At 38.0% G+C, this 25,633-nt stretch overlaps 3 protein-coding genes across 3 annotated transcripts in view; 1 reads left to right on the top strand and 2 right to left on the bottom strand.

Annotated features, from left to right (window-relative positions):
• Positions 1 to 21: 21 nt before the first annotated feature.
• si:dkey-156n14.3 (zinc finger protein ZXDC) lies at positions 22 to 11,877 on the bottom strand. The gene is made up of 9 exons (XM_067458175.1): positions 9,966 to 11,877; positions 9,711 to 9,863; positions 9,555 to 9,633; positions 7,874 to 8,004; positions 7,208 to 7,378; positions 4,987 to 5,864; positions 4,598 to 4,852; positions 4,422 to 4,523; positions 22 to 711 (listed from the first exon to the last, which is right to left on the bottom strand). Exons 1-9 carry the CDS (start codon positions 11,875 to 11,877, stop codon positions 625 to 627), a joined length of 3,768 nt encoding a protein of 1,255 aa, XP_067314276.1. The 3' UTR covers positions 22 to 624.
• A 792-nt stretch (positions 11,878 to 12,669) lies between these two features.
• On the bottom strand, positions 12,670 to 21,810 carry thumpd3 (THUMP domain containing 3). The gene is made up of 11 exons (XM_067459404.1): positions 21,710 to 21,810; positions 21,591 to 21,654; positions 21,308 to 21,482; positions 17,612 to 17,689; positions 16,520 to 16,972; positions 16,083 to 16,213; positions 14,686 to 14,755; positions 14,459 to 14,574; positions 13,484 to 13,588; positions 13,225 to 13,348; positions 12,670 to 13,023 (listed from the first exon to the last, which is right to left on the bottom strand). The coding sequence occupies exons 3-11, from the start codon at positions 21,467 to 21,469 to the stop codon at positions 12,835 to 12,837; spliced, it is 1,428 nt and encodes a 475-aa protein (XP_067315505.1). The 5' UTR covers positions 21,470 to 21,482; positions 21,591 to 21,654; positions 21,710 to 21,810; the 3' UTR covers positions 12,670 to 12,834.
• Positions 21,811 to 24,310: 2,500 nt separating this feature from the next.
• The window catches only part of plxnb1b (plexin b1b), a 91,688-nt gene continuing 90,365 nt past the window's right edge, over positions 24,311 to 25,633 (top strand). The window contains exon 1 of the mRNA XM_067459402.1: positions 24,311 to 24,473. The gene's annotated coding sequence lies outside the window, so the exon portion shown is untranslated. The remainder of the gene's footprint in view (positions 24,474 to 25,633) is intronic.

Here is a 25,633-nt window from a genome sequence, read left to right as displayed (position 1 = left end):
ACAAAAAATACGGTCAAAATATTGATTTAAATGTAAAATTTTATTAACTCGTTTTGAAGTAAACCAAAGCTAATAAATACATTTCAATTGCATAATTTTATAAAAATTAGAACAAACATTGTTTTTTTGTTTTGTTTTTTTACAAACATGGAACATAACTGTATCTGTATAACTTTACAAAGCCATACAAAAATAGGCATTGAAACAACTTCCATAATGGTCAACCAGACAAATAAGTTAAGGTCAAATTAGATCTTAGATTAATGACAAACAGTTAAAGATTTCATAGACAATAGTATTTATTCCGGTCAAGAGACCAGATCAATGATGATGTTCACTGCTATGTGTGCTCATGAGTCACCAGATCTAAACTAAATATTTAAAGAAGAAAGCAAGTCACATGATCAAAATTAAACAAACTAAATGTGCTTAATTTTTGGTCAAATTAGCTTTCTGTATGGAAAATGGTACAATTGTGACATCCTGTCTTAAACATGAATGAAAGGATTTGCTTATTAAATTACACAATGATAAAACCAGTGGAGGCACTGAGAAAATGTACAAAATCATCTGAGAATGAGAGACGGCCTGTCATATGGTCCAGAGTAGCACCTGTTTTTACAATCACTCCAAATCTTGAAGGTTGATGGTGCTCCCTGTGAACTGGGAGTTGTCAGATCCATTTTCATCTTCAGCCATGACTGTGGGTTCCTAGAAATCAGAATATTTAGATTAGTTAATATGTCCAAAATATCCAAATTGCAATACACAACAGAATCATTTTAAAATGGCATAAAATTACGTAACGGATTAAAATAAAAACAACATTTTATGTTGATTTCTTATGTTAACTACTTTTTCACATCAATCTACACCCCATCCACCATAATGACAAAGCAAAAAAAATAAAGCTGTGAAAATTTGACTTCGTTCCTTTGAACTCATGACTTGTTTTTTGCTCTGATATGCATTTTCAGCATTTAGACCAGGTGTTTCCAAATCATACCCATTCAGTTGAATTTGCCACAGGTTAACTCCAATCGAAATGTAGTTACAATACAAGTGAAATTAGAATGCTCCTGAGCTAAATTTCAAGTCTCCCAGGAACGCCTGTGTGCCACGGTATATATAAATGGAAGTTGCTGCAGTAGAAAAAGCCACTGTGGGTCTTTCGTACATAAATTACTTTCTCCTAAGATGATGCAGACAAAAAGCCATAAATGTAGTCATGTTATCATGTTTTTGGAGGCGAATGCCTGCTGTTTGGGAAAGCGGTAATGTCAGACCGTTCTGGCAGGTAATTATACCAAACCACTTTACAGACTTTGACTAAGGCTTTTCAGATGCTGTGCAATGTGATCCTCCGCTGTTATTCTAGTAATGCAGTCTTGTTACGCTCCAGTTGTGACAGAAAAGTGCATTGCACCGTATAAGTTGGCCACATGCGGCAAATGCAGAGTTATTGGGAAGACATTTGGCGTCAGCAAAACCACAGTTCACAGATGTGTGTATTCTGTGTCAAGCTATTAGTGTACACAAAACTACATAAAATAACCTGACCTGACTGAGGCATGTGAGAGCTGATAGCTACTACAACACGCACCATATACCAGAATTACATGGAGCTCTGGATGGAACCACCAATGGAGGGTTACAGAGATGTGGATTTTTCTTATCGCATGAAAGTCAGATGACTTGGCCAAAACAGATTTTGATGCGCATTGTGAAATTTATTCGATAAATAAGTTTCCATCAGAATCACATCAGCTTCATTACTTGGGTAAAAGTACTAGTACTACTCAAATATTACTCTGTTACAAGTGAAAGGTGTAAAAACAGACTTTTATTTAACTAAAAGTACAAAAGTAGTTTTCAAACGCAATTAATTTTATGTCAACGCATTATATTATAATTGTTGTATGAATGCAAACTATGCCATTATGGTTTAAGCCAGTCAGTGATGCTCCATCTGGCATAATAACGTATGACTAACTTAAACTAATTTGAATACTTGTATACAAGTTACAAAGCTGCTGTCACTTTAAGGCCAAATGCAAAGATCATGTACACTGCTACACATCTGATATTCTCCCAATTGTTTACGTTCACTTAAGACATAATCAACTTTGTTGATGTAAATACTCAACAAAATTAGTTTTGTTGATATCCGTCTTCCCCCATTTTGCTATAAACCATGAATCAGTTTTAAAACGCTGGGAAATCATTGAACTTCATGTGACCCTACACAAATGATTCTGTATAGGCTTTCTGCAAAAACCCAAACATATTTTAAAGAAGAAAAATCATCCATTGACTTTAAAAGCTGCTACAGAAAATGATTTTTGACTTTGAAGACCTTGATAGAAATGAAGTTGAGTAGAAAGTATGATATTTGTCTTTCAAATGTAGTGAAATTAAAGGTCCCGTTATTCGTGATTCCATCTTTCAAACTTTAGTTAGTGTATAATGTTGCTGTTAGAGCATAAATAATACCTGTAAAATTATAACGCTCAAAGTTCAATGCGAAGCGAGATATTTTATTTAACAGAAGTTCTCTATGGAAGTAAAACTGTGCCACTGGATTTTGAATTCTAATTTTTAGCACTGAATTTTTTTACATCGAATTTTTAACACTGAATTTTATTTTGCATCTAAATCAGACTTTGAATTTTAAAAGCCATCGAATTTCTAGCTCTGTTTTTTTTGCCTATGACATTTTTTCAACGTCTCAAAAAATTCAGTGTAAAAAAATGCAACGTCTCAAAAGATTCAGTGTAAAAAAATTCAACGTCTCAAAAGATTCAGTGTAAAAAAAAAAAAATGACTCAAAAGGTTCAGTGTAAAATAATTCAACGTCTCAAAAAATTCAGTGTAAAAATATTCAGAGTCAACATCCGGGTAACCAAGGAGAAGCAATCGATCCCTCTATCAAATCATCCAACATCCAGCCAATCATTTACGCTCCATTGGTCATGAGTAAACTCACCGAAGCGCCATCGTGTGTGTTCTGAGCCATGGTGCTGAGCTCTGGAGCTCACCTGAAGTGAACTTCCCCGCCTTCCTGTTTCAGCATCACATGACCAATGGAGCGTAAATGATTGGCTGGATGTTGGATGATTTGATACAGGGATCGATTGCTTCTCCTTGGTTACCCGGATGTTGACTCTGAATATTTTTACACTGAATTTTTTGAGACGTTGAATTATTTTACACTGAATCTTTTGAGACGTTGAATTTCTTTTTACACTGAATTTTTTTAAAACATTGAAAAAATGTCATAGGCAAAAAAAAAAAACAGTGCTAGAAATTCGATGGCTTTTAAAATTCAAAGTCTGATTTAGATGCAAAATAAAATTCAGTGTTAAAAATTCGATGTAAAAAAATTCAGTGCTAAAAATTAGAATTCAAAATCCAGTGGCACAGTTTTACTTCCATAGTTCTCTTTCAAAGCCTACAGCGAACGGCCGGTTTGGACTACAGCAGGAAGTGCAGGTTGACTAACCCTCCGCCCACAAGAACAAGTAAAATAGGGGGCGTGGTCTTGTTGCTCTCTCACGTGGAGAAGAGCGTGCATTCAGCGCTTGCATCTCCCCGTTATGGTAAGAGGCGGGACCTTTCCGGGCAAAGTGCACTAAGCTGCTGTCCAATCACAACACGGGAAGCGCTGGCCCAATCAGAACTCGTTACGTGCACTTCATAGAACAAGGAAATCATCAGGCCGTTTTAGGACAGAGGAAACAGCGCTGTACAGATAAGTAAATTGTGTGAAAAATACTGTTTTTTTACACGCGAAACATAAACTCATGTTATATTGCACACTGTAAACATAATCAAAGCTTCGAAAACACACGAAGAACGGGCCCTTTAAAGTCATACGTTTCCAGAAAAAAAATTATACTCAAGTAAAGTACAGATACTCAAAAAGTGTACTTAAGTACAGTACTCAAGTAAATGTACTTAGTTACTGTCCACCTCTTGTTACCATTGTAGTTTATGTACGTCTTATTGGATAATTTTCTTTTTAGAATTCAATTGAGCCCAAATTTGGTTATTCCATGCAGCATTTTAATATGCAATATACCAAAATTAAAATTAAAAAAGATTGATGAAACCATTGCAATACATAAACAATCTTTATCCTCCATGAGGTTTATTTTAGCAGAAAGTTGACATTGACATTTATTTTAATGGCAATGTCAACGACAATGGCATTTAACGGCAATTAACATTTAGGACGGCTTTCTCATACTTCACCTCCTGTTCAATCAACTCTTACCTAAAAGGCAAATAATGTTGAAAATCATTCTTTAAAAAATAAATAAATAAAATTAAAAAAACCTACTAAACTACTAAACAATAAAAAAAAAAAATAGATGATACAAAACGATGCAATGAATATGAGGCTTAGAAGTTGTATGAACCTGCAGGATGTTGACCGGCAGATCCACAGTGAGCTGAGAGTGGGAACACGAGGTCTGTGAACTCAACTGGAAAGCCAAGTCTCCATCAGCAGCAGGGTCATCCTAAAACAAATACACTCAAATCAGTGTACTGAACTGAAGCGAGAATGCTTTCAAATTCTTTCCCATCATCTCACCTGCAGCAGCTGAATCTGTACAAACTGTGCGCTCGTCACCGGATCCCGGATGGGTAGCTCACCATTTCCTGTAGCGGCTCCTTCTCCAAAATGAGCACTTGAATTAGCCGACAGAGCAGAGCTTGTGACCTTTGCTCCTTTGGTCTTTCTTTGGCCATTTTCTGAAGCACACGTGGAAGGGCCTGGGCCCTTCTGTTTCCTCCTCTTGGCGAGCTGAATGGCCCTGTAGTCTGTGCGTGCTGATCCACTGCTCTCCTAATGGCAGAACAAAATAACTTTTGGGTTAACTTGTTTTAAAATGACTGAAAAAGGAACATTTAACCAAATAGTTGTTTATTTTACAACTAACAATTTCATAAATTTCAAGATTAAAATGCTTTCCAACTAACCATAACAGGGCAGGGGGTGACCGAGGGCAATTCTGTTATTTTCTGCCCACTGTAGGATCCACTGTGGCTGGGGAACACAAACTGACACATTCCCTTACTGCCATCTGGCTGAGCCATGACGTCCACTCTACTTAACAAGGGTCCCACTGCAGTCTCATTGCCTGCCAGGTCAGCCTTGGCCTGAGGACAAAGCAACTCAGGTACAGGAGTTGTTGCTAGAGCCATGGAGGAGGAAAGAGGGGCGGAGAGAGAAGGAACAAGAGATGAATTGAGTGCTGGAGGAAGAGCTGATGTCAGTGAGGAGAGAGACTGAGTGAGCGATGAAGAGAGGGATGGAGTGAGAGTAGATGGGGATTCTACAGTCAAGGGATTGCAGGAATTCAGAGGGTGGAGTTGTTCTGAAGACGCAGTACTTTGAATAGCCAGAGCAGTTAGTGTTCCTAGCTCCTCTGGGTTGACTGTTTGCACATCATCCAAATGCAATGTGGCATGGGGCAATACCCCTCCACCTCCTCCAGCGCCCAATCCTGTGTCTAATACATGTACGCCCATATCTTGCCCAGCTGCTAAAATGAGAGGATCCACAGTTTTTGGCCCATTAAGAGCCGAGCCGACTGATGCTGGATCTATTGTGAGGATTCCGGCGTTAACCAGAGGCATGTCCATGGAGAAAGATCCAGCCCCAGAGTTGCTTTCACTCCCTACAGAGACAGCAGTGGCCCCAGGACAGGTAGGAATGCTGGAGAAGAGAGAGGATAGGTCCAAACTGCTGAGTTCTGCTCCTGGAGGTCCTGAGGGGGCACTAACAGCCTGCGAAGTACTTGTCAGCTCACTGCTGGGCGTTAGAGTGGATGTGTCATCCAATTGACTCAACACATCTGCAGAAAGAACGGAACATTATCACCATAAAAAACAAAAAAACAAAAGCAAGAGTGATATGTACATAATTTAAAACATTCCTAAGGTTTACCAACAAGTAGAAATTGGTTATTTTTCAAGGTTTGTACACATTTTCACCAATGCATTTCCATGACTTTTTGGCAAATATTCATGACCTAACCTTCCATTAAAGGGGTTATATGATGATTCTAAAAAGAACATTTTGTGTATTTGGTTTAATGCAACGTGTTTTGGGTTATTTGGGTATTATTTTACACATACTATACATTAATGTTGCTTTCAGTAACGCGCTGATTTTTACAAAGCGTGGTGTTCTGATTGGTCAGCGATCCAGTGCATTGTGATTGGCCCGAATACCTTAAGCGTCTGACGAAAATGTCATGCTTCTTACCGTATTTGGACATCAGCTCCCAAAGCAAAGCAATATTGACAGATGATAATGTTGGTCCTTCCTTATCAATTCAAGCCCGAAACTGATCCGGATGATGCAGGCAACCAAGCTGACCATTAACCTTTAGTTCATGCTTATGGAAGTTTAACTTTCATAGGAATTAATTGAAAACACTCACTTTGCTCCGCACTGCTCCGTTATGAATGCCCAGCGGCTGTGCACATTTACATTCTGTGAGTGAGATCCCACCCCTATGGGCGGGTTGAAAGCATCCGAAACTAGCTCCTACTACTGGCTGTAGTCTCTAGCTTCTGGCCAAAAATCCTCCAATGATGCAAAATGATGATATTTGCATCATCGGAGGCTTTTCCAGACATAAAATATATAAATCTCTCATCTCAGGGGGAGGGGGAAGCACGATAATTTGTATATACTACCAGGTTTCTACTAATACAAAGCTTAAAGGGATAGTTCATCTATGTAAATTAGCCCATGATTTACTCACGCTCAAGTCATCCTAGGTGTATATGACACTTTTCTTTTAGATTAATAAAATCAGAATTATTTTAAGAAAGTCCTGGCCAATCCAAGCTTTATAATGCCATTAATTGTTGCACTGTTTTTGAAGTCCATGAAAAAATGCATCTGTCCATGAAATAACAAGGCTCTGGGGGTTATTAAAGGTCTTCTGAAGCGAACTGATGCACTTGTGTAAGAAAAATATCCATATTTAAAACTCTATAAAGTAAAGTTTCGGCCAATCGCCTTCCGTATTTAATTTATGGAAAAAGTGTTGAAAGTGCCTCTGAGGTTCAAAGGCTTACGCTATCAGTTACACTCATCAGAAGTAGCATAAGCATTTTGAACTAGAGAGACACTTTCCACAGAAGGCGATCAGCCTTTGTAAGTTGTGTGTGTTTGTTTGTGTACCTGGGCTGAGGTTGTGGTGTTTAAGCATGTGTGTCTTGAGGCTGCTGCGTGATGAGAAGTGTTTGGTGCAACCAGCGACAGGACAGCGACTCCTCAGACTGACTCCATCCTGCTTATGCTTCTTAGAATGGATGTAGAGACTACTTCGAGCTGAAAACTTCGCATTACAACCTGCACATTCAAATAATAACAATTACAGAACTCAATCTGAAATAGTAGTTTTAAAAGAAAATTGACAGACATTTCACAGAAAGTGATAGAAAATCTTAAAAACATAACATCCTTGACTCTAAAACACTGTACAATACAAAAATCAATCTCTGCTGATTAACACCTTATCTAAACCGGATGCAAGCGACGCAACAAAAGACAATAAGCCATTATAATCAGTGATGTTGTCTACACTGGATGTGGCGTGGCTCAATGAGATGTCCCCAACAGTAAACCACTTGGGGAACGTCATAAATAGAACATTGCTCGAGATACTTCTCAAAGGAAGGCCTGTAGCTGTTCAAGTCACCATAAAAACAAAATTTAAATGTCTCTAAATCTAAAAATCTATGACATCTCTTCTCTGAAAATGCCCTATATATATATATATATATATATATATATATATATATATATATATATATATAGTAGTTCTTGTTCATACAAGATGCTGACCTTCAACAGGGCATTCAAATGGCTTGGTACCCAGATGTGTGATACTGTGGCCCTTCAAGTGCTCGGCCCGTGTAAAGGATTTCCCGCAGCCTTCCTCTGGACATGCAAAACGTCTGTCATCATCGTGCTTCCTGAAGATGAAGATCTAATGAATCACTGTGAATCTTGTGACTGACTTTCAACAAAATGTGGATGCTGCTTTTAAACGATACATATTTAAAAATTATAAAATTCAATTGACTTGAAATACTATGATCTTAAACCGGCATGCAGTCCACTGGAGTGGACAGATCTATTCAGTTAGGTTACCTACCCTGTATTGTGGTGGACAATGGTGCATTAAAGGGTATACATACGTTTTAGCATTTTAAAGGAATTGACCCTTCACTAAGCCACGCCCAAAAACCACCACAAGCCAACCTTGGCTTAGCAACTGTAACAAGGCGCGGAAGGTCTGTCAAGCTTTCGAGCGAGGTAAACATGCAGAAGCGTTGTGCGTGTGGGATTGTGCAAATCTGATACCTGGTATACTAAAAAAAAATTTCCTTCCCCAAACCTAAAACTCGAGGTGAGAAATAACAGGCGTGAATCAAAGTGTGTGAGGTCCCATTCACAACTAAATCTCTACAGGATTAACAAAAACACTGTTACGTTTGCTCCAATGAACTGAAAAAAACAACAACAACAAAAACACGAGGTGTTTGATTTATGGAAAATATTACATATGATGCACTATATAGATTATAAAAAGGACTGTCTTGTAGCTTTATTCATTAGTTTTGTATTGTAGTTTGTTTAGACAAATAATTTGCAAACTAAGACCTTCATAATAAGGATTATTGTCGTGGCTGTGTTTATAAAATTAACAGGTCAGTATCTTTGGTCCAAGGTGTTCGTTAAGACCCACGACACGTGAGCAGTAGCCCGGCATGAGAATCATTGCAAAGTTGTCAGGCTAATGTCTTCGCTTATTCATAAATCTTGTAGAATAAACACGTTTGATTTATAATTATACAATTATATTCTAATTTTACTTACACTGCTGTGCATGGATATGTATGAGGCAGCTGCTGATTGCGCTGAGAACTATAGGCTTTAGCTTCAATTTGAATGAAATGATTCTCTAATTGGTTGCATAGTATGTCGTGGATATATCCAGCGAATGCATACTGCAGTCCCTTTTGTCTTGCTCTCTCATATATTTCACCTGTTCGCCAAATGACTAATTATCTCCTTGGAAATGTCTGACACTGGCGCATCCATACTGTAATAGACGTGCCAGGCGCGAAAGCTTGACAGGCATAGCAACAGTAACTAAGGAGGGCGTGGCTTAGCGAAGGGTCAATTATTTTGGATTATTTCTAAGACCATTTACTATTTATTAAAATACCATGATGAAACATTTATAATTTATTAAAGCTATTTTCGGTTTCAGGAAGAAATGTTTTTTGACATTTAATGAGCACTTCTCCGATGACAAGCACACTCAATCGCCTCTTTACTAGTCACAGGAAGAGATGAATTTTATTATAGGAGTGTAATTAAATAAGTTTGATTCATTTATTTTCAGATTCGGTTTTCGGTGCAAACTTAAAATATATTTCTTGTAACAATATTATTCACAATTACACACTATATGTATATAAACGTGCATGTATGAGTATGAGGATCGGATTCTAACCGTTTGTGCCTCAGTAATTTGGACATGCTTGTGAAGGTCCAGCCACAGGAATCAGAATCACAAATAAAAGGTCTTTCACCTTGAAAAAATTAGAGAGTACTGTTAGGAAATTTAAGTGATAATGACTTTATTCCAAGTATCTGTGCATTTTTTCACCTGTGTGGCTGCGGAGGTGTATTTTGAGCCGACAGGCCTTGTCATAACGCTTGTCACAGCCAGGATAGGTGCATGTGAACTGAGCCATTTCTCTGAAGTGGGTTCTGTTGTGGGAGAACAGAGCACTGAAGGTGATGAAGGTCTTCTCACATCCTGAAGAAGAATAGAAACACCATCATCAGATCGGTATTAGCATCTGCAATATTGTCTCTGCCTATTGTCAGTAGCATTAGTTAAGATATCAATTCAACTCACCTGGGAATTCACACTTGTGTGGTCTCTCAGGTTCAAAATGTGTTCTTTGATGATTAGCAAGTCTTGTGGCGGTGCGAAACCTCTCACTGCATACTTCACAGATAAACGCATTTTCCTGATCATGTGCTCTAACATGAGCCTTTAGATTGTACACTGTGGTGAAACGCCGACCACAGTTTTCCCATTCACATTTATACGGCCGCACTTTATCGTGAGACTGCAAGTGCCGTTTAAGTTTGTATGACGTCGTAAAGGACCAATCGCAGCCCTCCACTGTACACTTGAAGGGACGTTGGTCCTCTGTGTGTAGAACCAAGTGAATTTTGAGATTTTGCCGGGTATCAAAGGTGCTGGAACAGCCTGGTTGGGGACATCTATACTTCACTACTGCACCTTTCTTGGTCAATCCTGATACAGTTAATAGGTTTATTGGCTGTAGTTCTTCACAAGCAACTGATTTGCTTTTAGAATTTTGGCAAACATCATTTCCATCTTCTATAGCACAAATGACTCCTTCCTCTTGCTTAATTGGTGGGCAAGAGTCCAGAGTAACACCCATTTCTGAGAGCAAACAGTCATCAGCTAGAGTTAATTCTGAGTCACTGCTGGTGAATCTGGCTCTAGGCTCATCTTGCACACTTGAGGTAACATTGCTGATTTTCCCAATGGACTTACTTCCACCGTCGTAGTTGAGCAGCACAAGGTCTTCATTGTCTTTCATTCCCAAATGTTCTTTTAAGCTTATCATTCCATCCTCCTTGTAAGCGTAGCCCTCTGGCGGTGTGGCTAGGGTCAATATTCCATTTTCAATGGTCACAATGATACTCTGATTGTTAATCATGATGGTGCCAGAGAATGTTTCATGCACAGGTATCGACATCCCATCAGGAACACAGTCCCCATTACTGCTGGACTCTTGATTTGTATAATCCATGATATTCAATTCAGCCATCTCTGGTGCAACCCTGTTCTCGGGTACAAATGCAGTGCTATTATTTTTTGTCACACACTGCATCAATTCTTCGGTTGAATGTTCAACTAAATGATTGCTGAGCATTTCTACAGTAGAGACTTTTGGAGTTTGACTGCTCCCAGAATAGTCTTCTGATAATATTGGGTCTCTATTCTCTGCCACAAGACAGAACTCGTGTCTAACATTTTGGTCTGTTCTCTCAGATCTAGGATTTAAACTAATGTGGCTAGACAAATGTCCAGTTCTAGACGAGGTTCTGTTGAAGTTTCCATCTGAATCTACTGGGGAACTGAGAGTCTTTGACTTGGATGATGATGATCCATTCTCTTCCGCTTTGTATTGAAAGTTCATTTGTCGTTCCCTGCTGTCATCATCTTTATGTACTATATTAAAAACCACATACAGCTCCTCTGGGCTCTTGCCTGTAGAGGTACTGCTCGCGTGCCTCTGATCACAGCTTTCTGTGTCCAGAAGGGGAAGCGCCATTTGCAGATCGTTTTCCTCATGTTCATCGGCTCTCTCAAACTCAGAAGGCAGCAGCTCTAATTCATTAAACACCCTTTGCCTAGACGCATTCACGTCACCGAGCTCTGAAACGGCGGACGGTACATCATATGTCTTATGATGGCTGCTTTGAAGAGACAGAGCGCAGCCGCTGCCATTTTCCGCAACCCGAAGCGGAGACGATCTGGCCCGGTTGTTGTTGTCGTCACTATCGATGCCCAGCGACCCCGAGAGTTCCGAGATAGCATTTTCAGTCAGACGTGTTTTCGCATGAATCCCTGAAGCTGTTGTCTGCCGAGAGAATGTCGTGTGGAGCGGGACGCCATGTTGGTACTGGGTGTTTTTTGTGTCAGAAAGCCCCTGGATTTCCATCTTGGTGTCCCTGTAGCAGCAGCTCATAAAAGCTCCGCCCTTCACATATGAGTGACCGATCATGATAGGCCGGTATAGAAATTGCGTCATACCATTTTCCCCTCCAAGATCAGTGCATGAGACACTTGGCATGACAATTTCTTAAAATAATTTGATTGTGACTGCAGTCTTACAACGAACTATGCTCTCAAACAGAAAGATTAATAATGCATAACACAAAAAGTGTAATTTCTTTCTTCAGGGCTTTTGCAATTATACCTTTTTTATGGGGTGAATTTATTAGACTGTATCAGTGCAAAAATGCATAAAGTAAATAAATGTGCTTATGTGTGTAAAGTTACATTGAGTACAATTCATTCTTGAATTCAAATTCTTAAAAATGGGACACACCAGCCTGACAAGCCAGACCCACATCATGACAGATGCGGGCAGATTAAATTTGCTGCCGCTAGGGTGCGTCTAGATTTCTAGGCTAGGGACACACTCTTTTGTGTGTCATTTACTTTATTGTTACAAATGTTAATAAAAGTGCATTCCACTTAAACTTACATGATAATTAATTAATATAACCTTTTTTTTGTACAGTTTCCAAGTGATTTTTGTTTTGTTTTTTTATAGGAATGTATTACTTTGATGTAAAAACTTTATGTTTCTGTTCCTTGGACTTATATTGGACTTGCACATTCTTACTAGTTACAAAAATTATGCAAGTATAGAAATGTATAATCTTTGCAGTTGACAAAATAAAGACAAAGATGTAAGGTTCAATGCAGTGTGAACAAATGATTTGGATTAGCAAATCACAAAAGCAATTTAGCAATTTTCACAAATAAATAAATAAATCAAACCTCGAAATGAACATTAACATTTGAACATTTTATTAACTTCGAATCAGGACAGCCAAAGATAATTTCTCAGGTCAGCTAATCAAGAAATAAAGAAAATGCAAACTTTTGGACCATGCTAACTCCACACACAAGGAACACACACAGATCTGTGAATTGGTTTTTTTTAGCCTTCTCACAGACTTGCGCTCTCCATATTCTCTTTTTGAGATTCTGTTGCTGCATGAGGCTCCGTTACATCTCCCGGAGTGGTGCCAAAAACTACTGCCGTCCTTTTGAGAACAAAAACGCCAGCATGCAATCCTCCCACATTCACCCAAACAGTATGTGATTTCCGCCATAGTGACCCCATCTGCAACATTGCCTGAAAAAGACAGATAAGATAGGCCATTACGCAGAGAAATGGACGTTGCTTTGATAACTCATAAAAATTCTATTTAAACAACCAAAAATATTTTGATTTCACTTTATTGTGGAATCTTCCATTTCACATGACATTTTCATTACTACATTCCAAAATGCTTTTTTAATAAACTACAATTATATTAACTCAAAGTAGCCACACCTTTGAGAAACACTTTTTATCTTGAGTCAGCAGCACAGCTTTCCCTGTACCAGGTTTACAAACTCGAGCCATTTCTCGAAGACATAAAGGGTATAATTCCCAGTTCTTCTTTCTGGAACCCATTCTGTAAAACACACACAACAAATACAGTTTAAATACATAAACGCATAATAATATATAACTATAATATGATTATTCATTGCAATGATGCATTGGTATAATTCTAAACTTATAGCTAATATTCAATGTGCGCCAGTACCTCTTTCCAAAAGGCATGTCAGTAATGATGATATCCACTGAGCTGCTTCTCATGGGTAGGTTGCACAAGTCCCACTGAACTATGTCTAAGGGCAAGCCTGAAGAGCTACAAATACAACATGAAGTGAACACAGTGAACATTTGAACAGGGAGTCATTTTTGTAGTCATATATCGTCTTGCAAAAAAGGTGTTTATGTTTATATATTTGATTAATCTCATATGAATTTGTGTGAGGTAACCTGCTACCAAAGCACTTCAGTTCACTGGTTTTCACTCACACATTCCAGTTTTTTGTTCATCAAAAAAAATTGGTGCATTGTTAATATCTTTAATTTGTTAAAGGTGCACTGTAAACATTTTAGCGGCATTAGCAGCGAGGTTGTGGATCGCCCACCGCTCCCTTTTGAAGCACATAGAGAAGCTACAGTGGCCAACACAGGACAAAGATGTCTTCGTCTGAGACAACAGAGGGTAGCTAGTGCTTTGTAGAGCAGTTTGTCTGTTTATGGCTATTGTAGAAACATGACGGCGCAAAATGGCGAATTCACTATAAGGGGACCCTCGGTGTATGGAGATAGAAATGGCTCATTCTACGGTAATAAAACATAACGGTTCATTATGTAAGGTCTTTATACCCCACTGAAAACATAGTTATTTATATTATATATATATATTGCATTTCTGCCAATAGAATGTCATAAATATTACACACTGCACCTTTTTTATCCGTTATTTTTTTAATGAATAAATTAACTAATTTAGGAAAATTAGTAATTTTGTCTGGGCAACTAAAATTAGTTACTCAACCTAAAAGTTGAAGAACAAAAATAAATTATAAAAACTCAAAAGCAAATGAATACGAATACTGAAAATCTAAAAATAAAAGTTCAAAGTTCAAACTTTGAATAAATAATTCAAAAGTATATAAATAATACTAAAACAACACTGTTCTAATAACACTATCAAAAGCCTCACCTTCCTCCATCATGTGTTCTCTTCAGAATGTGCTTGATATTATTGACTGATCTGCTGACTGCAGTGCCATTGTTGTCTCCAGCTAAAAAGAATGAATTCTGCCATTCCATGGCTCCCTGACAAAACAAAGAGTATTTGTTTTAAAAACAATTCACTCTAACAACACAGAAATATAATAACTGAAGACAGACTGCAAATTCATTTAGCAGTTTAATCATACAACAAACCTCTAAAGGTATAGCTCCGGTTCCACACATGGGATCTACAATCACATCTGATACCTGTGGCTTACAAAGTCTGAAAAGTAAAAAAAAAAAAAAAAAAAAAACACGAATTAAGGACATTTCCTTTCAAATTCCATTTCATGCTGACTTTAATAATTAACACCCAACTACCATTGCACACCTGTTGGTAATGGATAGGTGCGTAGGAAAGAGGATAAACAAATCCAAAAATCTCAACAACAACAACAAAAAAAGGAAATCTTGCACAATATCAATGCTTTGCACAATATCAATGCTTACAGAAAAATGTACAGTGATTTATTAGCAACATTTATTTTCGGTCTCAGGTATATGCCTGATGAAGGTCATGAGACCGAGTTTGTGCCTGTTAGTTACCAAAGCAACCTATTGTGTCTATCTGCCCCTTGTTAATTCACTCTTTTAGTCTGTGTAATGTGTATATACATTATATTCCCTGTTCATTCTTATGTATTTTAGTATGTCTTTGGTTAGTGGTTGTTTCTCTCCTGCGTTTTATATTTTTCTGTTATCTTGAGTCTTTGTTATTTTAATATATTGTTAAAGTTGACTGCTGCATCTATATCCTGCCTCAACTTCAGCCACAACATGACAGCTAAGCATTCACACTGTAATATTTTTTAAAATCAATAAAAAAACAGTGTGTGCTGGGCTAAATGTGCTCATTGTATATGTTTACATATGATGGTATTTTGACCAGCCAAGAACTTGTGAAAAGCTTTTAAAATGTGCAAAGGAGTCAAAACACTGACAGGAATTTCTCTGTTGCATACAAACGAATATCTGCTGCAAGAAGACGGTGGTTCTGACTCCTGTACAGAACTGTAATGGGCAACGTAGCACCTATCATGTGAAAAAAAAGGTATGGAATGCTTGTGGATTCAGGTTTTTTTTAGGGTTTTAGGCAACATTTTTGCATCTTGTGACATCATGTCCCGTTTTTGGTTCCTTTAGATGTTTTTGGTCAGTGTTGCATTTATATTTCAGTCAAACCACACCAGTTCATTTGGAAGCGAACCAAGACCCAGCTTTTCAGGGGTCTCAGTCCGGTTGTTTGGCACACATCAGGGTTCAGATGGCAAAGTTCACACTTAATCAAATGAACTGCACTAAAGGTAGTACACTGTGAATTCGGACACTCGATTTCTCCCGAGAGAAAAAATTGTTTGTTTTCATATGTTCAATCGTTCGCACCGTGTACGTCCCCCTTAACAGAGCAATTGCACCAAAGTCTGTTTTAATCAAACTAAACATGCTAAGTGTAAACTGTAAGACTGAGACTGTACCATGAGACTAAATAATTGTACGTGACCATCTTACCGTAATGATTAAAAAGGATTCTTTACAGGAATGCTGCTTACCTAAGCATGCCATAAGCCAGTGTAGACCGTAGAGTTGTGGGGCCAAAGTGAGTGATGTTTCTCCTATGTAGACTCTCCACAGTAAGAGCAATGCCAATAACAACTTCATTATTGTGGATATTCAACAGCACCTGTAAAAAAGAGAGAATCATACATAACATTTGTTTTAAATCACAATTTATTATTTTATTACAACTTTAACACCACATTGGAAATGGCTTGGTTCCCATTGAATTTTTCTATAAAAGAACAAGTTTACACTAATTAAAAGGTGCATTCAGTAAGCACATTCTTTTTTTGCACGAAGCAAGCACTTTAAAAAAATATGAGGTACACCATGTCTTTTCTCCTCAAAACTATTTTTTTAAATGTTGATATGGTAAAAAAAACAAAAGAAAAAGATTTATACATTTCGCTGCAGATTTTCTGAACCATACCTCAACATCAAATTTAGTCATATCTGCTTTCCACTGAAAAAACTCCTGCACAGCTCCTCCAAAGTCTCGTGCCGCATCATTTGAGGTGAAGCAGTGTTTGTCTCCGGCTCTGTTGCATGTCACTCGAAACTTAAGAGGCACTACCCCTGACTCCTGATCCTGGGTTTCAGAGAGTTTTTCTTCCTCCGAGTCATTTTCTGGCTGAAAAGAAACATCTTTTTGGTTCTCCTTCACCTCTAGAGCCTCAAGATCTACCCAGAGCTCTTCAGGATCTGACGGGACAGTATCAGTACATTTGGCGCTAACATTGCCAGACTGATCGGATTTTGTGGGGTTAGCTTTTTTCCGACGTCCTTTCTTCTTTCTTATAGAATTGTTCAACTTCCAGACTTCTAAAGCACTGGTCCAAGGCAGCTTGGCGGCCAGCTCTTGCCAGTCCAACTGCACTTCCTCCTGTTAATAAAACATTTATTAGTAAATGCCTTCCCGTCCTCCGACACTTTACTTTAAGGTGACCTTGTATATTTAAGTCTACATGTACTTATTAGAGTTAGGGTTTGGTTTAGGGTTAGATGCATGTAATTATGCATAGTTTTTTCCATAGGAACTATACATAACATGTAACAAGGACACTAAAATAAAGTGTTACCAAATTATAATATTGGGGTAATAAGCATTTCCAAGTCTCCCGTGAACGAGTAATACAGTAGATCTAATACATTTATTTTGAATCTATGCCAGTGAAGTTTGAATGTGAAGCAAGTTATTGCAATTACAGTAGATGTACCCCCTCCAAATTTGTTATATTGTGTTGTGACTTGTGAGTTATTTTATAAGCTTCTGAATTTAGTAAACCCCATGTTTCACATGATCTATCATCATAAAATGTATTATAGTCTTTATTAGTGACAGAGGAATTGATCACATTCTCTCAATTGGAATGCTAAGATTTCATAAATAACATGACTTAAAAATCAATGAAACCACAAAGCACCTGCACATGTATGCAAGGTAGGCTATTATATAAACTTTGGAACTCATTCGGTACTCAACAAATGACATTAACTACAACAGGTAAAATATAGCACATACCTTTGTGTCTTTGAACTGGTAGTTGTCATATTCTTTTACCACAACAAACAGATTGTCTAGAGACTTGAGGTGATGTACCTTTAAAAATAAATAAATGAAGAAATGAAAAATCACATGACAATTTATTAGACAAAACAGATAGTGCTTACTATCCTGTTGTTTCAAACCAATATAACTTTTTTTTCATGAAACACAAAAGGAGACCTTTTTAAAGAATTGTGATGGTCATTGACTTCCAGGCAGTTACAACAAAAAGGGTCTGATGCTTTTAAAATTAAAAAAGGAAGTAAAGGATGTAAATGCACCATAAAAGCATCAAAAGTATTTTGACATAAGAGTTAATTCCATTATAAAAAAATATACTGTAAAGGGCCTTTCACACTGAGCATGATTAAGTGACACAAATATACGGGGTCATGACTCCTTTGAATCGAAACAACAGATCCCAATGGAGCTATTCACACCAGGCATGATAAATCACGGCATGACAAAGCAAGATTTTATTTTTACCAATGTATCCGAGGAAAAATGAAGCAAGTTCTCCGTAGTTGCATATTCTAAGTGTATTAATGTCTTCAAGCCATGAGATGGATTAGATAGGCTTGCCGTTTATTTCGAAACATAATTAACCTAGAGTCTAAAAAAACCACCAAACACTTAAGACATAGCTCCTCTTCTCTTTTAAAAGTCAACTTGTCATTTTAGACTTCTAACTCATGACCGTTGCTTTGTTTTGCTCTATCTTCTGTCTCACCTCAGCTTATGCTACACCTACGTTCCTACATCAGGACAGAAGTCACCCTTCTGCCGAACTCAACTCCGTCGTGATCACATAGAGCCACATTGCTGTAAGCCTTTGATTATAGTTTATAAAGTTTTAAATATAGGTACTTGTCTTACAAAAACCCATCGCTTTGCTTCAGAAGACACGTATTACCGGTAGCCCACTGGGTCAGTTCAAATATTTTAAAATGTATGGATGTGCTTTTTGGAGCTTCATAAACTCAGGAGCTATTTAATGACATTGCAAAGCTGGGAAGAGCCAGGGTGTTATTTATTGAAACTATGATTGTGTCCAGCTGAAAGAAGAAAGTCATATACCCCTAGGATGGCGAGGGTGAGTAAATCATGGGATAATTTTCATTTTGGGGGAACTGTTTTTTTAAACAAAGTATAAACAATTGGAAAGACTGTATATGAATGAGAAGTTCTGAATGAGAGGGTTAGATGTTCTGCATGCATCTCAGATTTGCTGTTGTCTCCACCAAAAGTCTAAGCTTTGACATCTTGGAGTGAATTTGACATTTCAAGTGATTTTTGCAAAAAGGGGAATATTTTTCCATGACGTGATCATCAGTCACAGCAACCTCTGAAAGCACTTTGGAGAAACCAATCTACCTAGTTTGAATGTGGCGAGAGTGCTGTGTAAAGATTGTATGCACTGAGACAGGCACACTATCATGGAAAATGTAGGTTCATACTCCATACCCAAGAATGCGATGCTTTGTGAGGAATGAAGCCTACTCTTTAGCATGGACAGCCCCAGGTAATCACACCTATAGTGGTCTAGAAACTAACAAAATGTCTGTGTGCAAATTGAAGTGTATAACCGCTTGTGATCGTGTTCACCACCCACTCCAACACCGATTGAGCCGTTTCATTGTGAGAGAGGGGTTGTAGCTCTCCGTGATGTGTTTGGAGCGGACCGCTACCTAACGACAGGGCATCGCCACCTATTAGAGGAGTGATATAGACAACCTCTGCACAAGTTAGACCACCAGTGTGTGCCAGGGGAACACTTGTGCTAAGAGTGAGAGAACTCCCAGGGCTTACGTACTGCAAGATACCGCTCAGGAGCAGGTACCTGCTTATAATGTGCAAGTGAGAGCGAGGAGGAAAGTTGCCCTGATGTTGAGATACATTTGTTTTTATTTTTTTATTGCAACCTTTATTGTCAAAAAAAACATTAAAACGTTCCCATCACCTGCAACGTGCAAGAGAACAGATGGGTACAATACAGCAAGGTGCTCACTCTTGCTCGGTGGCTTGTGGTTCACGTCGGGTGACGGTTATCTCCTCAAACCACTCCAATCAGGAATGTGGCTGGGTTTCAGGCATGGACTTACCCAGACAGGGCCTCTCCCTCTTCGGGTACTAGTGCTTAAATTTGCACAGCTAGTTCCAGGTCTTTCCTCAAACCCGAGGAAGATGCAGCTGGCAATCTGTCCTGATACTTAAAAGAGTGCTGCGCATAGGAGGATCAAGAGAGAACTGGAGGGGCTGTAGCCCATTAAAGCAGGATATGGCTCAACACTTTTGACTGCTTCTGGCTCTCAAAGAACTGCTTCGAAAAGGAACCCACAGCATTGCCAAACAGGCCGTGGGTGCTTATGGATAAATCCAGCAGCTGCTCTTTCTCATGACCATCAGCCTGAGTCTCAATTGACACTGAAGGATCATCAGACTGCCTAAACTATAACCACTGCCCTGGGTGGTCTTCTTTGTCGCAATACCATCAACTTCTACCCACATGCAGCTGGGCACAGGTGGCCCGCAACGGCCTCTTCGACAGGCGGCGGTTTGGTGTATCCCAAGCGGTCAGGCCTGTCGACAGAGGAGATGCAAATCTGTGGCCTGGGCTTGGACCGACTAGGGAGAGTGCCAGAACAGCGTCATGTACTATTGGAAAAAAAACGGAGCTTGTCTTAAGGGTAGCAGCGAGTGAAAAAGGTCATCCTCTTAAGGTGTAATCAACCGAGAGAAGTAATTCTATACTTGCTTCTTGAAAGAGAAAGATTCCACGGCAGTGGAAGGAGGGGGAAACCCATATATTATTAGCACGCATGTCAAAAGATAAAAAGATAACTGCAAAACTACAGTGAAAACATTGAATTATCATGCAATATAATAAAATAGCTTATTTTTCCTTGCAAACAAAGCCATAAAGAATATTAATATTTAATTTAAAGCCAAAAACAACACAAAAAGGTGCAGGTATCTGTATTCATTTCAGTATCTGGAGGCTGGCGCAGACGAGAAGACATTCTTGAATAAAGTTGTTGTTTTATTATGTATTTTTGTGCACAAAAAGTATTCTCAACGCTTCATTAAATTAAGGTTGAACCACTGGAGTAACAATGTCTTACTACCTTTCTGGACCTTGAAAGTGTTAATTACTTTGCTGTCTATGGAGGGGTCAGAAAACGCAAGGATTTCATCAGAAATATCTTAATTTGTTTTCTGAAGATGGGTTTGGAACGACATGAGGGTGAGTAATACATTTTGGGTGAACTAACCCTTTATTATTCAAGTTTGTAATGGTGTTATTTAGTAGTTGGTTGTTATATAGTCATGACCTTTCTTTGAATCCCTTTAGGAAAAAAAATATAGGAAAATCTTTAAAAATCTTTTCAAAAACAATGGATAGTTTTAGTTGAGCATTTTTTGCCCATGCTTGCTGAAAAACAGCTTCATTCACTACCGAAAGGCGGCACAGCTGTACTAGTATGTGGCACATGTTACTGAAAACCGGAAGTGACGCTAAATATAGCTACATGTGCCGATGGCTCCTCTTCCTCACGTAAGATGCCATGCCACTATGTTAAGCAGCCTATGCAAATCACACATTGTGATCTCAGAGCATCGTTGTCTTAACAAAATGACAGGTTATGTGAAAAAAACGAGAGGACGACTGACCTTAGCAAGTTTATCTGTTGTTATATCAAAATATATTCTTCCTCTGTTTTTGCTGACTCTAGCAGCGGCATCGAGCTTTTCCTGAACCTCCTCCGCTGCAGTGAGCTCGAATCCCGTCGGAACAGTCGCTCCGATTGTCACAGCCTGATCAAATTCCTGCATTATCACGGGTTTACTGCAATAGAGGAAATTAATGCAAATACAACTGACACGTCTGGTATAGTTTCCCTGATAATATGGTTTAAGCCTTAAGAACTTTAGACATCGACTTGTGTTTACTAACAGTTGAACACATTCAACACTTTCGGCTAGTAAGGAGTATGAGCTTTCAAGGCCGGAGCATTTTTATATATATATATATATATATATATATATATATATATATATATATATATATATATATATATATATATATATAACTTTAGTCGTTCGTTAGGAGAACATATCACTGCAGTAACAGCACACTGACAATATAAATCCCGGAAAGAAACAAGAAGTTATCTCGTCTTCTTCTTGTTTTGTTAAATAGCGGATCGCAAACTGACATGGCGCATTACCGCCACCTAGTGCTAACATGGACTTCTCCAGGCCTTACCTTTTAAGTCCATTTTATAGCTCCTTCAAAGCAACTTTACAGTGATAACAGTGTTTTAATTAAACACTAATTTACTTACAATTGTTACATAAACTGTAACAAAAAGAAATATACATTTTGTTTGATATTTTACTTTCATAATCATTCCAGTATGCAGCCTACTATAGCCTAAATATCAATCACAGTTACAGTTACAGTGAGTTAAACTGTAGTTGACATATAATTGGCAGGCAATAAAGAGGAAAACATAAGCAAACCAAAACAAAGGAAGTCATAAAACTCGGAACTTGGGAGCAGGAGAAAAAACAAATGTAACAGTTTTGCATGTGAATCAAAGGCTTGACAATGAACATAGGGAACAGAGGGAATGAAATATAGTGATAAATGAGGAACTAAATAGGTGCACATAAGCACTGGAAATACAAACTAAGAGAAACAGGAACAAAAAAACAACATAGATAATGTTGTTACATGCTAATACATGCTAATAATGTTCTTTGTTTTTCTATTTCCATTACCATTTTAAATAGTTTTGTAATAATATAAAAAATAAAGACAAAATACAATACAGTGCACAAGAAAGATTCATATGACAATTTGTCTGAGGTCTACACCATAAGCAGCTTAGTGTTAAATGATTCATTTACAATAAATCAATAAATAAATACATTTATTCACTAAAAATATTCACACTATGTTAAAATAAGTAGACAATATAATTTGGTAGCAAAATAGTGTTGTAAAACACTGTAAAAGAAGTACCACAATTACAAAATGTTGTCGTATGTTACATGAGGGTGGATTTGGAAGTTTAATTTAAAGAGCAAAGTATTGAAAAAAACAAAATGTGTAACATTTTACATCACCACAGTTTTTCCCATCAGGTAATCAACAGTTTTACACTAAGGGACAATACATGAATTCTGAAATACTCAGATAGCATACATATCCGGGCCTCATCTGGTCCAACTAGGGCACAAATGGCTCAGTTCTGGCAGCAGCAAAGTTCATCTGGCTCACACGCATCAAGCCAGTTTTCATATATATGTACCAGTTTGTTTTTATTATGCCCTTCACTTGCTAACTTCCCTCTGTCTCGTTCTCTGTCTTGTTCCGTGCCCACAGGCGGAACATTTGCAATGGGCTGAACTGGCCCTTGATCACTTGGAATCCACTATGGAGTTTTCCCATACGAAACTGTTTATTGCAGCATAATAGGGGTATTTGGGTTGTTTTAAATATTTGAAAACATAATTAATATATAATAGAATGTTTGTGGTGGGGTAAATGAAATGCGATATGCGATGACGTCACAATAGTGTTGCGTTGTAGTATATAGAGCTGGCTAAAGTGTACATATTGAGTAGACTCTTCAAAACCGAGGGAGTGAGACTGTCCATAAAAACGTCCCTCATCCACTTCCCGAAGTGGAATGGATTTCAAAATGGCGGCAGGGATTCCCCCGAGGGGAAGTGCTTTGGGAAGTTTGCAAGTGCGTGTCTTAACAGTGGAGTGGAACGCAGCCTTAGTGTGAGTTGTGGTTTTCTGTGTGTGGCAGATGTGACCCATGTGACCTTAATTGCAGCTGCCAGAAATGAGCCATGTGTGCCATAGTTGGCCCAGATGAGGCCTGGATATGTATGATATTGCCAGCCACACACAGGTTGAGTCATCACATCCTTCCATGTGGCATACATCTGTGTGAGATTTGGGCCACAACTGGGCCAGATATAATGTAGGGGAGTTTCTTGAAGTGATGACAAAAAAATACAACTGGGTGAAAGAGTAGGCTATAGACATTTTTTTTTTTTAAGTTGTCAAAATTGCAAGACCTCAGTAATAATTTTGCGCAGTCCAAAATAATAGCATACTTTCTTGGGGATACTGTCATCCAAATCCATGATAGCCTAACATGAAAAATAGTGGTCTGAAATAAAAATAAAACATCCCTCAGTTTACAGTTTACTTAGAGGTGTTTAATTAGAACACCTCTCATTCATTTCTTTAGAACAGATAGAACTACAGGAATGAAATTAGATCAAAGTACATCATGTAAAATTTCACAAACGCAATAAGAAAGAAAGAAACAAATCCAGAGCCATTCTAAGAGAATCACTATGTATGGTTCTGGCGTCATCGTATCTGACCAATTAGAAACCACTTCCGGGTCGCCTTTTCTGGAGCCGATGTCTATCGCTAGTTTCCCTTCTAGTGAATCATTTCTACACGAAACCTTTTCACTTTGAAAAACTGTTGGAGCGCGATATGCCGACTGTGAAAAGAGCCAGTCAATTCCAAAGCACCTTTTTTAATGGGTCATTTTAACTACAAACCAAGCGACTGAACTGTGCTGAAAAATAATTCGGAATGTGACAATCATCAATATTATTGTTTCCTTTTTTTTCTTTTTCTTTTTTTTTTTTTTTTAATATTTTTCCCTCTCTACCGTAAACCGAGTAAATCACACAGAGTGGACATTGTGGTCAGCGTGTGAATTGGCGTTGTTTAAAAGCCGTCCAAGTTGGATAAACTTTTTTTCCAAACGCAAGAGTGGAATAACGTGGATAGAAGGTAAGGTTACACATTTTGCGCTGTAATAATGGTTATGCAAATGTTTTATTTAAACAGGCTTGTTCATATTGTGAGCGTTTTACCTTATAGAGTACGTTAGTGTAGAAATGTGTAACTTAAGTTACTTCATGTCGCTAACGTTATATTCATGTTGAAGTGAATGTGGTTTGTTTTAGAGTGAATCGTTCCGATTGTAAACTGGCGAAGTAGCTATGAAACAAAAAGTGACTAAATGACCATAAACCCATGAAACTCTTCAAGGACTTTAGTAACGTTAGATGATTTAGCTTGTGATTACACGAATCGTGGATTAAAAGCATTGTATGTTGTCCTCTTCTCGAACTAGATTTAGGGCGGTCCATATTCTAAACTGCGGAGTAGCTAAGTTACAGGTGAATTTTAAGTTGTGAGAAATTAATTAATTAATAATCTTCATGCTTTATCCACTATTGTGCTTGAAGATGCAATTTTGATGAGAAGTGTTCTTTGTGTGAAGTGAAGATGCCATAAAGCTGACAAGATCATACAAAAATGCATAACATGAAATAATGTAATTTTATTTTTAAATGATTCAAATGTATGTATTAGCACTAGAGTTTATGAGGAGGCATCTACACCAAGATTAATGAAAACAATGCATTCCTATGCACCTATTCCACATTCATGGCATTTGGTGGTGTTAACACATAAGATCTATGTTTTATGGTTGTCTTATAACCACAGGGATCTTTTGTACTCTTTACACTTGACATTAACATTATTAACATTGACAACAACATTAATCTCTGACCCGATCTAGTGTAGTAGATCTTGTGCTACACATGTGTAAACATACTCCAATCTTTTTTTGATGTTTTGTTTGTTTATTAGTGGGATGGGCAATTCTGTGAATAGTCAATAAGGATAATAAGAAATAATGACAGAATTTCTGGTCTTGCATGAGTGAACTTTTTTCAGTTTTGGGGTGGAGAGTAGAAATGTACCAAAAAAGGCTGATATTTTCTGTTATATTTTAACAGAAAAAGATTCTGTTAAATGTGAGTATACCTCATGGAAAGTGCTGTTTCCATCATAACATGGATGTCTTATTAAAGACCGCTTTCAAATAAACTAATAAGTTCTCCCACTTAGAAGTCATGGAGGGGTCAGTGCATGTCCAC

This window comes from Pseudorasbora parva, chromosome 12 (assembly GCF_024679245.1).
Source record: "Pseudorasbora parva isolate DD20220531a chromosome 12, ASM2467924v1, whole genome shotgun sequence".
NCBI lineage: Eukaryota > Metazoa > Chordata > Actinopteri > Cypriniformes > Gobionidae > Pseudorasbora > Pseudorasbora parva.
The sequence above is the reverse complement of the archived record's forward strand: the minus strand, read 5'-3'. Positions and strand labels throughout refer to the sequence as shown.